The sequence below is a fragment of the Salarias fasciatus genome, chromosome 15 (assembly GCF_902148845.1).
Source record: "Salarias fasciatus chromosome 15, fSalaFa1.1, whole genome shotgun sequence".
NCBI lineage: Eukaryota > Metazoa > Chordata > Actinopteri > Blenniiformes > Blenniidae > Salarias > Salarias fasciatus.
Window position 1 is genome coordinate 163,326 of NC_043759.1, and position 14,755 is coordinate 178,080.

At 55.9% G+C, this 14,755-nt stretch overlaps 1 protein-coding gene across 1 annotated transcript in view; it reads left to right on the forward strand.

Moving 5' to 3' along the window:
- The first annotated feature begins 4,094 nt into the window (after positions 1-4,094).
- LOC115401650 (kunitz-type protease inhibitor 1-like) overlaps positions 4,095-14,755 on the forward strand; it is a 16,457-nt gene continuing 5,796 nt past the window's right edge. The window contains exons 1-9 of the mRNA XM_030109927.1: positions 4,095-4,660; positions 4,795-4,952; positions 5,438-5,579; positions 5,951-6,121; positions 6,206-6,241; positions 6,663-6,773; positions 7,089-7,139; positions 12,669-12,839; positions 14,693-14,755. The exon at positions 14,693-14,755 is cut by the window's right edge and continues 3 nt beyond it. Coding sequence (XP_029965787.1) covers positions 4,210-4,660; positions 4,795-4,952; positions 5,438-5,579; positions 5,951-6,121; positions 6,206-6,241; positions 6,663-6,773; positions 7,089-7,139; positions 12,669-12,839; positions 14,693-14,755 — 1,354 coding nt within the window. The 5' untranslated portion in view covers positions 4,095-4,209. The remainder of the gene's footprint in view (positions 4,661-4,794; positions 4,953-5,437; positions 5,580-5,950; positions 6,122-6,205; positions 6,242-6,662; positions 6,774-7,088; positions 7,140-12,668; positions 12,840-14,692) is intronic.

Here is a 14,755-nt window from a genome sequence, read left to right on the forward strand (position 1 = left end):
GTGTCTGTGTGTCTGTGTGCGGGTTTTCGTATGGTCGTGGGGACAAAATGTCCCCACAACATAGGAAAACCAGGCACAGTGTCATTTGTGGGGACATTTCTTGGGTCCCATGAAGGGAAACAGTGTTTTCTTGACCATGTTGTTGTTACTGAAAAAAGTAAAAGTGCAAAAACATTTCTTTAGGGCTACGCTTTGTTTTGGTGTGGGTTAGGGTCAGGGTAAGGGTCAGGGTTAGGGGCTAGAAATGAATGGGAGTCAATGGAATGTCCCCTAAAGAGTGGCAAACCCAACACGTGCATCCGTGCATGTGTGTGTGTGTGTGTGTTTCTGCATGTGTGTCTTTGTGTGTATGTGTGTGTGTGTGTTTCTGTGTGTGTGTCTGCATGTGTGTCTTTGTGTATATGTGTGTGTGTGTGTGTGTGCGTGTGTGTGTGTGTGTGTGTGTGTGTGTGTGTGTGTGTGTGTGTGTGTGTGTGTGCGTGCGTGCGTGCGTGCGTGTGTGTGTGTGTGTGTGTGTGTGTGTGTGTGTGTGTGTGTGTGTGTGTGTGTGTGTGTGTGTGTGTGTGTGTGTGTGTGTGGGCCTGTTCCAGCTTGCAGTGTTTCCAGGGTGTGGCAGAAAGTCTCACTCAGCCTGGTGAACAGGCCCCGCCCACTTTGCTGGGGGGGTCTGGGGACGGGGCGGTACAGACTACCTGCAGGGGGCGCCGCTTCACAACAAATCACCTTCAAAACAAATGAAGCATCAACATGTGTTCGCTTCTCGACACGCGAAGACACAAAAACGTCCTTTCCTGTTAGAACCTTTCCAAAGAAACCGGAAAACAAAAAGTGGAAACACTGATTGGCTCGGCCGTCACACTGCTCCGCCTGGTTTACCAGGCTCCGACTCCTCCCCCTCTCACCTGTAACCCGACTCCTCCCCCTCTCACCTGTAACCCGACTCCTCCCCCTCTCACCTGTAACCCGACTCCTCCCCCTCTCACCTGTAACCCGACTGCTCCCCGTCTCACCTGTAACCAGACTCCTCCCCCTCTCACCTGTAACCTGACTCCTCCCTCTCTCACCTGTAACCTGACTCCTCCCCCTCTCACCTGTAACCCGACTCCTCCCCCTCTCACCTGTAACCTGACTCCTCCCCCTCTCACCTGTAACCCGACTCCTCCCCCTCTCACCTGTAACCTGACTGCTCCCCGTCTCACCTGTAACCGGACTCCTCCCCCTCTCACCTGTAACCCGACTCCTCCCTCTCTCACCTGTAACCTGACTCCTCCCCCTCTCACCTGTAACCCGACTCCTCCCCCTCTCACCTGTAACCCGACTCCTCCCCCTCTCACCTGTAACCCGACTCCTCCCCGTCTCACCTGTAACCGGACTCCTCCCCCTCTCACCTGTAACCCGACTCCTCCCCCTCTCACCTGTAACCTGACTCCTCCCTCTCTCACCTGTAACCTGACTCCTCCCCCTCTCACCTGTAACCCGACTCCTCCCCCTCTCACCTGTAACCGGACTCCTCCCCCTCTCACCTGTAACCCGACTCCTCCCCCTCTCACCTGTAACCCGACTCCTCCCCCTCTCACCTGTAACCTGACTCCTCCCCCTCTCACCTGTAACCCGACTCCTCCCCCTCTCACCTGTAACCCGACTCCTCCCCCTCTCACCTGTAACCCGACTCCTCCCCCTCTCACCTGTAACCGGACTCCTCCCCCTCTCACCTGTAACCCGACTCCTCCCCCTCTCACCTGTAACCTGACTCCTCCCCCTCTCACCTGTAACCTGACTCCTCCCCCTCTCACCTGTAACCCGACTCCTCCCCCTCTCACCTGTAACCTGACTCCTCCCCCTCTCACCTGTAACCCGACTCCTCCCCCTCTCACCTGTAACCGGACTCCTCCCCCTCTCACCTTTAACCCGACTCCTCCCCCTCTCACCTGTAACCTGACTCCTTCCCCTCTCACCTGTAACCCGACTCCTTCCCCTCTCACCTGTAACCTGACTCCTTCCCCTCTCACCTGTAACCCGACTCCTCCCCCTCTCACCTGTAACCTGACTCCTTCCCCTCTCACCTGTAACCCGACTCCTCCCCCTCTCACCTGTAACCTGACTCCTCCCCCTCTCACCTGTAACCCGACTCCTCCCCCTCTCACCTGTAACCTGACTCCTCCCCCTCTCACCTGTAACCCGACTCCTCCCCCTCTCACCTGTAACCTGACTCCTCCCCCTCTCACCTGTAACCTGACTCCTCCCCCTCTCACCTGTAACCCGACTCCTCCCCCTCTCACCTGTAACCTGACTCCTCCCCCTCTCACCTGTAACCCGACTCCTCCCCCTCTCACCTGTAACCGGACTCCTCCCCCTCTCACCTTTAACCCGACTCCTCCCCCTCTCACCTGTAACCTGACTCCTTCCCCTCTCACCTGTAACCCGACTCCTCCCCCTCTCACCTGTAACCGGACTCCTCCCCCTCTCACCTGTAACCTGACTCCTCCCCCTCTCACCTGTAACCTGACTCCTCCCCCTCTCACCTGTAACCTGACTCGGGATACAGTCAAGTCGGCACCAATCCAAGTCGGCCTCTGGGGGGGGCTCTCAAGTGGTGGAGTTGGTCGGTGCCGACTTGACAGTAAGCTGCTTACCAACTCAACCAAAAGCCTTTTTTTTTATCACGATGTCGGCTGCGGTGCGACGATTTACACAGTTTTAATTATAATGCAGGCGACTGGTTTGATCAAACGCCGCCTGGTCACATGATCTGGTCACATGACCAGACAGCCGCTCGCGCTGCGCGCTCGTAGCTAAGCTACTCGGTTCAAACAGAACGTCAAACATGAAGCTCCAGGTCCATCCTCCACCTCTAACCTGTCAGTCTCCATCATCACACAGTTTGTCCTCCAGGCTCCGCCCCCTGCTACGTGAGGAGAAGCGGCGCACGAAAAAAACTGTGCAAATCGTCGCGCCGCAGCTGCATCATGATTAAAAAAAAGAGGCTTTTGGCCATATTGGTAATCAGCTTACTGTGAAGTCAGCACCGACCAACTCGGCCACTTGAGAGCCCCCCCCCCCGCCCCACGAGGCCGACTTGGCTTGATGCCGATTTGACTGTATCCCGGGGGCGGTGCCGAGTTGGCCAGGGCCGACTTGGATTGGTGCCAACCTGACTGTAATCCACCTGACTCCTCCCCCTCTCACCTGTAGCCTGACTCCTCCCCCTCTCACCTGTAGCCTGACTCCTCCCCCTCTCACCTGTAGCCTGACTCCTCCCCCCTCATCTGTAGCCTGACTCGTCCCCCTCTCACCTGTAACCTGACTCCTCCCCCTCTCACCTGTAGCCTGACTCGTCCCCCTCTCACCTGTAACCTGACTCCTCCCCCTCTCACCTGTAACCTGACTCCTCCCCCTCTCACCTGTAACCTGACTCTTCCCCCTCTCACTTGTAACCCAACCTCGCCCCCCCTCAACTGTAACCTGACTCTGCACCTCCCCTTTGCACCTTGACCCCGCCCCCCTCACCTGAAATCTGACTCCGCCCCTTCCTCCTCCTTGGCCCCTCCTCCCCTGACTTGGGTCTTCAGTCTCACCTGCGTTCTGACAGGAGGGGGCGGGGCTTATCTGATCTCAGCTGCAGTTTGATTGACAGGACACATGACAACAGACGGAGAACCAGGGGGAGGAGTTTCTCTCTGGTCATATGACCTGGTTACCGTGACGATGGGCTACTTCCTGGTTATTGAGCTGCTCTTGAACTGATCATCTGAACCATGTTGCTGTCACAAGTTCTGCTGACACAGCTGGACATGTGACTGACAACGAGCGCTGTGATTGGTCGGTTCAGTTCAGTCCAACCCAAAAGGACGTTCAGCGGTGGTAATTTCATTTTACTGACACGTGACCAACACGTGTTACTGCAAGGTTTTGTTATTGTCCCCTTATCAACTCCCACACACACGCACGCCCACACACACACACACTTGTCAGTAAACAGTTTGACACACAGTGACGTCACGCTTTGTTTCGGAGGGACACGTTTCGTGGTCACGTGCTCGCACCTGCCGCACCTGTGTGACGTCACAGGGCGGGCTCCGTGTGTTCCTGAGCAGGTGTGTGTCACTCACCTGAGGACAACACACACACACACACACCTGAGGAACGGCGGACTCGAACTGGGGATCCTGAGAGCGCGCGGAGCTGCGGACGTTTTTCTGAGACAGAGCCATGCCTTCCTCCTCCTCCTCCTCCTCCTCCTCCTCCCCCCGCTCCCCCCGCTCCCCCCGGCTCCGGCCTCCTCTCCCGCTCCTGCTGCTCCTGCTCCTCGTGCGGCCCGGCGGAGCGGCGGAGCAGCAGGAGGAGCGCGCGGCGCCCTGCGGCCTCCGCCGCGGGAAGCAGGACTTCCTGCTGGACGCGCAGGACGCGCTGCGGGAGGGCGCGGTCCTGCTGGCCGCCGCGCGCGTCCGCTCGGCGGAGGAGTGTGAACGCGCCTGCTGCGTGGAGGCGCGCTGCAACGTAGCGCAGCTGGATATGAGCGGTGGCGACACGCGCACGTGCACCCTGTTTAACTGCGTGCGCAGGAACCGCTTCGTGTGCAGGCTCGTGCACGAAACCGGCTTCCAGACTTACATCCTGGACTCTGTGTTCCGGAAGTACCTGGAGGGACCACAGGGACCAGGTGAGTCCACAGTCCAGACCAGGTCCAGACCCCAGGCCAGAACCTGAGCCCAGACCGGGTCCAGACCGGGTCTAGACCTGGTCAGTGGAGCTGTCAGTTTGTCAGGTGTCTTCAGGCTGTGATTGGTTGATCAGGTGACATGGCTCCGCCCATCGCCATCACGGGCCGTGATGTCATCGTCCAGCCGGGCGTCCCGGTGACCCTGAACGGCACGGAGAGCCTGGCGCTGTTCGATTCCCAGCTGACGGACTACCGCTGGAGCCAGCAGAGCGGGGGCGGGGTCCGCATGGAGGTAGGGGCGGGGCTTACAGGGACACGTTCCACCAGGGGCGGGGCTTACAGGACAGCTTTCTATCAGGGGCGGGGCTTACAGGGACACGTTCCACCAGGGGCGGGGCTTACAGGGACACGTTCCACCAGGGGCGGGGCTTACAGGGACACATTCTACCAGGGGCGGGGCTTACAGGGACACATTCTACCAGGGGCGGGGTTTACAGGACAGCTTTCTATCAGGGGCGGGGCTTACAGGGACACGTTCCACCAGGGGCGGGGCTTACAGGACAGCTTTCTATCAGGGGCGGGGCTTACAGGGACGTGTTCCACCAGGGGCGGGGCTTACAGGGACACGTTCCACCAGGGGCGGGGCTTAGAAGACCGTTTCTATCAGGGGCGGGGCTTAGAGGGGCATTGTTCTCTTTCAGGGGCGGGGCTTCGAGGAATCACTGTGTGTGTGTGTGTGTGTGTGTGTGTGTGTGTGTGTGTGTGTGTGTGTGTCAGGCCACGCCCCTCCCAGACCAGGTCCGGCTGTCCCAGCTGCGTCCCGGCAGGTTCGTCTTCCAGCTCACCGTCACCGACTCCAACGGCCAATCACATTCCTCCAACACCTCCGTCCTCGTCCTCAGCCTGGAGCTGTCCAGCAGTGAGTGTGTGTGTGTGTGTCTGTGTGTGTGTGTGTGTGTGTGTGTGCGTGCGTGTGTGTTACAGAAATACTGCAGCTCTCTTCACGCTACAGTTTGTACACTGAGTCACAGCCCAGACTGGTCAGACCTGAATATCACACACACACACACACACACACACACACACACACACACACACACACACACACACACACACACACACACACACACACACACGCACACACACACACACACACACACAAGCTGAACCTGTCCTACCAGGTGTGTGTTTCTGTTGTGTCTGAGCGCAGCAGGAGCCTCTGGATTTATACCAGGTATCTGTGTGTGTGTGTGTGTGTGTGTGTGTGTGTGTGTGTGCGTGCGTGCGCAGCGTACTGCCTGGCCCAGCTCTCCGTGGGGCCCTGCAGGGCCTTCTTCCCCCGCTGGCGCTACAACGCGTCGTCGGGTGTGTGTGAGCGCTTCGTCTACGGCGGCTGTAAAGGAAACAAGAACAACTTCCTGTCTGAGGCGGAGTGTGTGTCCGCCTGCAGCGGGGTGGCAGGTACACACACACACACACACACACACACACACACACACACACACACACACACACACACACTGACCGGATGTCTTCTGTCTTCAGTGTCCTTGGAGAGACGAGTCGCTGGAGCTTCCACTGGTCAGTCCAACTTCATCTATCCGGAGGACAGGGGACGGGGGGACAGGAGGGGACAAGGGAGGACAGGGAGGACGGGGGGACAAGAGAGGACAGGGGAGGACAGGGGAGGACAGGATAGGGCATGGGGACAGCGGGAGGACAGGAGACAGGAGAGGACATGGGACGAAGAAGGACAGGGGAGGGAAAGGAGAGGACAGGGGAGGACATGGGGACAACAGAAGAGGACAGAAGAGGACAGGAGAGGACAGGGGAAAACAGGGGACAGGAAATGGGGACAGGAGAGGACAGGAAGTGGAGGGTCCTGGTATTGAAATGGATGACCGTCTCTCTGTGAGGGAACAACACTCACCTGTGTGTGTGTGTGTGTGTGTGTGTGTGTGTGTGTGTGTGTGTGTGTGTGTGTGTGTGTGTGTGTCTCCAGAGGGGTGTGTGTCCCCCTGTCCTCCTGATCAGCTGACCTGTGAGGACGGCAGTCTGGAGTGTGACGGAGCGAAGCAGTGCAGAGACGGAGTGGACGAGGACTGCAGGACATGTAGGACACTCTGAGACACACTGAGACACACTGAGACACTCTGAGACACACTGAGACACACTGAGACACACTGAGACGCACTGAGACGCACTGAGACACTCTGAGACACTCTGAGACACACTGAGACACACTGAGACACACTGAGACACACCGAGACACACTGAGACACACTGAGACACTCTGAGACACACTGAGACACAACGAGACACACTGACACACACTGACACACACCGAGACACACTGAGACACTCTGAGACACACTGAGACACTCTGAGACAGTGTCTCAGAGTGTCTCTTGTTCTTGTGTCTCTGCAGTGAATCAGACTCTGAACCAGCTGCTGGACATTGATGTCAACCAGAGAAAAGGTCTGTCCTGTCTGTGTCCCTGTCTGTCCCTGTCTGTCTCTGACCCTGTCTGTCCCTGTCTGTCTCTGTCCTGTCTCTGTCCCTGTCTGTCTCTGTCTGTCTCTGTCCCTGTCTGTCCCTGTCTGTCTCTGTCCCTGTCTGTCTCTGTCTGTCTCTGTCCCTCTCTGTCTCTGTCTGTCTCTGTCCCTGTCTGTCTCTGTCTGTCTCTGTCCCTGTCTGTCTCTGTCCCTGTCTGTCCCTGTCTGTCCCTGTCTGTGTCTGTCTGTCTCTGTCCCTGTCTGTCTCTGTCCCTGTCTGTCCCTGTCTGTCTCTGTCCTGTCTCTGTCCCTGTCTGTCCCTGTCTCTAACGGCTGGCTCCGCCCCCAGCGTCCTGTACCGAGCCCCCCCCAGACGGGCCCTGTCCCTGTCCCTGCCTGTCCCTGTCTCTAACGCAGTGCCCCCCCCCCCCCCCCCCCCCCCCCCCCCACTATCAATAACAGCCTTGGTCTATAAAAGGGTTCCAGGTCCGCCTCTGCAGAACATCTTCGTTAACATTAAAGAAAACAAAGGAGACAGAGAGACAGAGAGACAGAGAGACAGAGAGACAGAGACACAGGTCAGCTCACAGGAGAGACTTTATTAACAGTGTTTAGTCTGTAAAAGAAAAGATTTAAAGAGCATCAATTTGCCTGAAATTCAAAAAACTAATAACCTCCTGGTTTAACCTGTGAACATTCTGACAGACTCGTTGCTCCATTTGCTGCTGGAAAATCAAATTAAACAAAATCAATAAATAATAACAAATTCAAATTCACTTCAGCAACATGAACTCAGGAGCACAATATAAAAAACACTTTAACCTACAAACAAACCAATAAAACAATTTGTGCTGATTTTTTTCTTTTTTTTTTAAATCAAAATGAGGAGGCCAGGACTAGTGGCTCCATGAGCAGGTTCTGCAGAGCTCCGCCTCTCAGCTGCTCCAGCTGGGACCTGGACCTGGACCTGGACCTGGTCTTCAGTGCAGCAGCAGCGTTCAGCTGGGACCTGGACCTGGACCTGGACCTGGTCTTCAGTGCGGCAGCAGCGTTCAGCTGGGACCTGGACCTGGACCTGGTCTTCAGTGCAGCAGCAGCGTTCAGCTGGGACCTGGACCTGGACCTGGACCTGGTCTTCAGTGCAGCAGCAGCGTTCAGCTGGGACCTGGACCTGGACCTGGACCTGGACCTGGTCTTCAGTGCAGCAGCAGCAGAGAAGTCAGACTCACAAAGCGAAGATGCTGCCACAGGAAGCAGAATGACCTCTGCCCTCTGCCCTCTGCCCTCTGCCCTCTGCCCTCTGAGTGGATCCTGCCTCTCTGCGCTCCCAGAATTCACTGGGTGTCTGTGAAGCGAAGCTCAGTCTCAGTGTGGAGCCAGACGTCCTGCCAGAGAACTGGTCCTCCTCTGCAGAGCTGGAGCACTGCGAGCGTCTCTCCCCGGTCGTCCTGGGACTGTTGTCAGGAAGTACTGTGAAGAATCCAGTCAGTGATGAAATACGCTGCTTGAAGGACCTGTATCCTGCTTCTTCAGCTCGTCCAAACCCTGGAAATGACATTAACAGGGTCATAGTTAATTTTCGGCGCTAAGTTAAAGTCATTTTGTGAGAAATAAATTTTCTGGGGCTAATTCTGAAACCCGGAAGAGAAAACGCTCTGTTTCACTGAATCCCGCCTCTCCCCCTGTGGACTTTGACTGACAGCTGCTTCAACCAATCAGAGCTTCAAAACAAATACGCTAGCTAGCTTTAGCTCTTTAGCTCTAGCTTCTCTACACGGAAAGACACACGAAAACGTCTTTTCCTGTTAGAAACTCACCAAGCGCAGACCCTCCAGACCCTCCAGACCCTCCAGACCCTTCAGACCCTTCAGACCCTCCAGACCCTTCAGACCCTTCAGACTCTTCAGACCCTCCAGACCCTTCAGACCCTTCAGACCCTTCAGACCCTCCAGACCCTTCAGACCCTTCAGACCCTTCAGACCCTCCAGACCCTTCAGACCCTTCAGACCCTTCAGACCCTCCAGACCCTTCAGACCCTTCAGACCCTTCAGACCCTCCAGACCCTCCAGACTCTTCAGACTCTTCAGACCCTTCAGACCCTCCAGACCCTCCAGACTCTTCAGACCCTTCAGACCCTTCAGACCCTTCAGACCCTTCAGACCCTTCAGACCCTCCAGACCCTCCAGACCCTTCAGACCCTCCAGACCCTCCAGACTCTTCAGACTCTTCAGACCCTTCAGACCCTCCAGACCCTCCAGACTCTTCAGACCCTTCAGACCCTTCAGACCCTTCAGACCCTTCAGACCCTCCAGACTCTTCAGACTCTTCAGACCCTCCAGACCCTTCAGACTCTTCAGACCCTTCAGACCCTTCAGACCCTTCAGACCCTCCAGACCCTCCAGACTCTTCAGACTCTTCAGACCCTCCAGACCCTCCAGACCCTCCAGACCCTCCAGACCCTCCAGACCCTCCAGACCCTCCAGACCCTTCAGACCCTCCAGACTCTTCAGACCCTTCAGACCCTCCAGACCCTCCAGACCCTCCAGACTCTTCAGACCCTTCAGACCCTCCAGACTCTTCAGACCCTCCAGACCCTTCAGACCCTCCAGACCCTTCAGACCCTTCAGACCCTCCAGACCCTTCAGACCCTCCAGACCCTTCAGACCCTTCAGACCCTCCAGACTCTTCAGACCCTTCAGACCCTCCAGACCCTCCAGACCCTCCAGACCCTTCAGACCCTCCAGACCCTTCAGACCCTTCAGACCCTCCAGACTCTTCAGACCCTTCAGACCCTCCAGACCCTCCAGACCCTCCAGACCCTCCAGACCCTTCAGACCCTTCAGACCCTCCAGACTCTTCAGACCCTTCAGACCCTTCAGACCCTCCAGACCCTTCAGACCCTTCAGACCCTTCAGACCCTCCAGACCCTTCAGACCCTTCAGACCCTCCAGACTCTTCAGACCCTTCAGACCCTTCAGACCCTCCAGACCCTCCAGACCCTCCAGACCCTCCAGACCCTTCAGACCCTTCAGACCCTCCAGACCCTCCAGACCCTCCAGACCCTCCAGACCCTCCAGACTCTTCAGACTCTTGCTCCTGCTTGACTGTTGCTTTCAGACGGTGGTTAAAGTTTATCTCCGTAATCAGATTTACAAAAAGCAGCAACACTGATTGCCGAGGGCCTGGGGGGGGGGGGGGGGGGGGGGGAGTGGGGGGGTGGGGGTGGGGGGGTCAGGGGAGCCATCTTCACCGTGTGACGTGAACGTGGGAAACAGAGCGTTTTCTCGGTGGGAGGGGCTGCCTCTCAGCCTCTCTGAGCAGCAGAAACAGGAGGAAAGCTCAAACACACAGGCAGGAAGGAACAAAACGCTTTGGGGAGTTTTAGGTGAGAACAGAACTATAGAACAAGGTTAAAACATACAAACAGTGAATTTTTCATGATGCCGCCCCTTTAATGTGTGGAGTCGCTGAGCGAGCATCAAAGTCAGTCGTGTCCACAAATTCATGCAGGTTCTCAGATGAGTCGGGGTTTCCCTCGTCCAGTCGCTTTGGAGTGACCTGAGGCAGGCGTTTATCTTCCCCCTGAAGCTGCAGATTTAGTTCCTCCAGCTTCCCAAATATGTCCCTCCGGTCGGCCGGTTTCCCCAGGGAGTTCCCGTCACTGAATTGTCCTGCGACTTCGTGCTCAAATAACTCCCGTCTGCTCTCTAAGCTCAGAAACTCGGGACGAGGCTCTTCCTGGTGGCTCCCGCCTCCTCTTGTCTTCAGTGGTCTGCTCTTTATAAAGCTGACGGCACCGGTCACGTCATCACGCCAGTCATAACCTCGCTTCATTCCGGAGGAAGTGTGTCCGCTCAGCGTTTGGCGAGGCCTTCTTTCCTCCTCCCTGCAAACACCGTCAGCCCGTTCTGGAGCAGCAGTCCAGCATCTGGAACAGCTGTGGCCTGTCTCTGGCATATGTACAAAGGAGTAGCTCCTCCCGGGCGCTTGTGTCACAACGTACAGAAGGAATAAACAGACGGTCTTTGTTGCTTCGTCTGTCAGGCAGAACGTTTGTCTCTGAGTTTATCTGCCAGCTGTTCTTGCTGGTCGTTAGCGATGTCATCTGTACGTCTGGCGGCGGTGTCGCTGGACGGAGGGACCGTTTTCGGTTTGGCAGCGCTCGGCGGAGACGGTGTCCACTGCCGCCGGCAGCATCCGCTCCTCTGCCACGGTGTGGGCTTTGGTAAGCTACCCGACACGATGCTAACCACGCTCGCTGGTTTACCGAAGCTGCGTTCACCATTGTTGGCAATATTCGGCACGTTTTTGCAGAAAAAACTCCAGCGGCTCGTCAGCGTGATTGGGGTGTGATGTCATCAAGTGGCGCCTTAATCTGTTTGGCTTCATGCTGTGCGCTGCCAGCGTGTTCAGACACAGCAAACCTTCGGTCTCTCCTCGCCGCCCGCCGTCGTCACAGTGAGGCCCGGCGCCGCAGAGGCTTCGTCTTCGCTTTCGGGTGACTTTCTTTTGACTTCGTCTTCGTCTGTCTCCGCCTTTCTTTTCATCCCTGTTGAAATGTCTTCATGTTGTCTCGGGGTTTGTTTACTGGCTTCACATCGCAGCTCGTTACAAAAAGAACCGACACCGCAGAGCTGCGCACTCTGGCAACGAGAGCGCCACTGCCAGCTACTGGAGAGGAGGTGCAATTACACTTTATTGTAGTACGGCGGGAAAAAAAAGCATGTTCCCCAGGGTCCACCCCCCCAGCGTCCTGTACGGAGCCCCCCCAGACAGGCCCTGTCCCTGTCTGTCTCTGTCCCTGTCTGTCTCTGTCCCTGTCTGTGTCTCTAACGGCTGGCTCCGCCCCCAGCGTCCTGTACGGAGCCCCCCCAGACGGGCCCTGTCCCCGTCTGTCTCTGCCCCTGTCTGTGTCTCTAACGGCTGGCTCCGCCCCCAGCGTCCTGTACGGAGCCCCCCCAGACGGGCCCTGTCCCCGTCTGTCTCTGTCCCCGTCTGTCTCTGTCCCTGTCTGTGTCTCTAACGGCTGGCTCCGCCCCCAGCGTCCTGTACCAAGCCCCCCCAGACGGGCCCTGTCCCTGTCTGTCTCTGTCCCCGTCTGTCTCTGTCCCTGTCTGTCTCTGTCCCCGTCTGTCTCTGTCCCCGTCTGTCTCTGTCCCCGTCTGTCTCTGTCCCTGTCTGTGTCTCTAACGGCTGGCTCCGCCCCCAGCGTCCTGTACGGAGCCCCCCCAGACGGGCCCTGTCCCCGTCTGTCTCTGTCCCCGTCTGTCTCTGTCCCCGTCTGTCTCTGTCCCTGTCTGTCTCTGTCCCTGTCTGTGTCTCTAACGGCTGGCTCCGCCCCCAGCGTCCTGTACCAAGCCCCCCCCAGACGGGCCCTGTCCCTGTCTGTCTCTGTCCCCGTCTGTCTCTGTCCCTGTCTGTCTCTGTCCCCGTCTGTCTCTGTCCCCGTCTGTCTCTGTCCCCGTCTGTCTCTGTCCCTGTCTGTGCCTCTAACGGCTGGCTCCGCCCCCAGCGTCCTGTACGGAGCCCCCCCATGTGGGCCCCTGCAGGGCCAGCCTGAGCCGCTGGTTCTTCAACCCGCTGACGGAGGACTGTGTTCCCTTCACCTTCGGCGGCTGTGAGGCCAACGGCAACAACTTCCAGGACCAGGACGAGTGTAGGACGCGCTGCCGCGGCGTCACCGGTACTGCTACAGCGTTACTACTACTGTACTGCAGTGCTGCTACAGCGTTACTACTACTGTACTGCAGTACTGCTACAGCGTTACTACTACTGTACTGCAGTACTGCTACAGCGTTACTACTACTGTACTGCAGTGCTGCTACAGCGTTACTACTACTGTACTGCAGTACTGCTACAGCGTTACTACTACTGTACTGCAGTGCTGCTACAGCGTTACTACTACTATACTGCAGTACTGCTACAGCGTTACTACTACTGTACTGCAGTACTGCTACAGCGTTACTACTACTGTACTGCAGCACTGCTACAGCGTTACTACTACTGTACTGCAGCACTGCTACAGCGTTACTACTACTGTACTGCAGTACTGCTACAGCGTTACTACTACTGTACTGCAGTGCTGCTACAGCGTTACTACTACTATACTGCAGTACTGCTACAGCGTTACTACTACTGTACTGCAGTGCTGCTACAGCGTTACTACTACTGTACTGCAGTACTGCTACAGTGTTACTACTACTGTACTGCAGTACTGCTACAGCGTTACTACTACTGTACTGCAGTACTGCTACAGCGTTACTACTACTGTACTGCAGTACTGCTACAGCATTACTAATACTGTACTGCAGTACTGCTACAGCGTTACTACTACTGTACTGCAGTACTGCTACAGCGTTACTACTACTGTACTGCAGTACTGCTACAGCGTTACTACTACTGTACTGCAGTACTGCTACAGCGTTACTACTACTGTACTGCAGTACTGCTACAGCGTTACTAATACTGTACTGCAGTGCTGCTACAGCGTTACTACTACTGTACTGCAGTGCTGCTACAGCGTTACTACTACTGTACTGCAGCACTGCTACAGCGTTACTACTACTGTACTGCAGTACTGCTACAGTGTTACTACTACTGTACTGCAGTGCTGCTACAGCGTTACTACTACTGTACTGCAGCACTGCTACAGCGTTACTACTACTGTACTGCAGTACTGCTACAGTGTTACTACTACTGTACTGCAGCACTGCTACAGCGTTACTACTACTGTACTGCAGTACTGCTACAGCGTTACTACTACTGTACTGCAGTACTGCTACAGCGTTACTAATACTGTACTGCAGTGCTGCTACAGCGTTACTACTACTGTACTGCAGTGCTGCTACAGCGTTACTACTACTGTACTGCAGCACTGCTACAGCGTTACTACTACTGTACTGCAGTACTGCTACAGTGTTACTACTACTGTACTGCAGTGCTGCTACAGCGTTACTACTACTGTACTGCAGCACTGCTACAGCGTTACTACTACTGTACTGCAGTACTGCTACAGCGTTACTAATACTGTACTGCAGTGCTGCTACAGCGTTACTACTACTGTACTGCAGTGCTGCTACAGCGTTACTACTACTGTACTGCAGCACTGCTACAGCGTTACTACTACTGTACTGCAGTACTGCTACAGTGTTACTACTACTGTACTGCAGTGCTGCTACAGCGTTACTACTACTGTACTGCAGCACTGCTACAGCGTTACTACTACTGTACTGCAGTACTGCTACAGTGTTACTACTACTGTACTGCAGCACTGCTACAGCGTTACTACTACTGTACTGCAGTACTGCTACAGCGTTACTACTACTGTACTGCAGTACTGCTACAGCGTTACTACTACTGTACTGCAGTGCTACACCGTATTAGACTGTACTGTACAGTACTACACCATACTAAACTATACTGCATTGCATCATGTTCCACTGTGTTGTGCTGTACTGAACCCTAACCTGTAACTGTGTGTGTGTGTGTGTGTGTGTGTGTGTGTGTGTGTGTGTGTGTGTGTGTGTGTGTGTGCAGAGCGTGACGTCTTCTCCAGAGGACTCTTTGAGCGCTTTGAGAAAGAAGAAGAAGAGAAGGAGT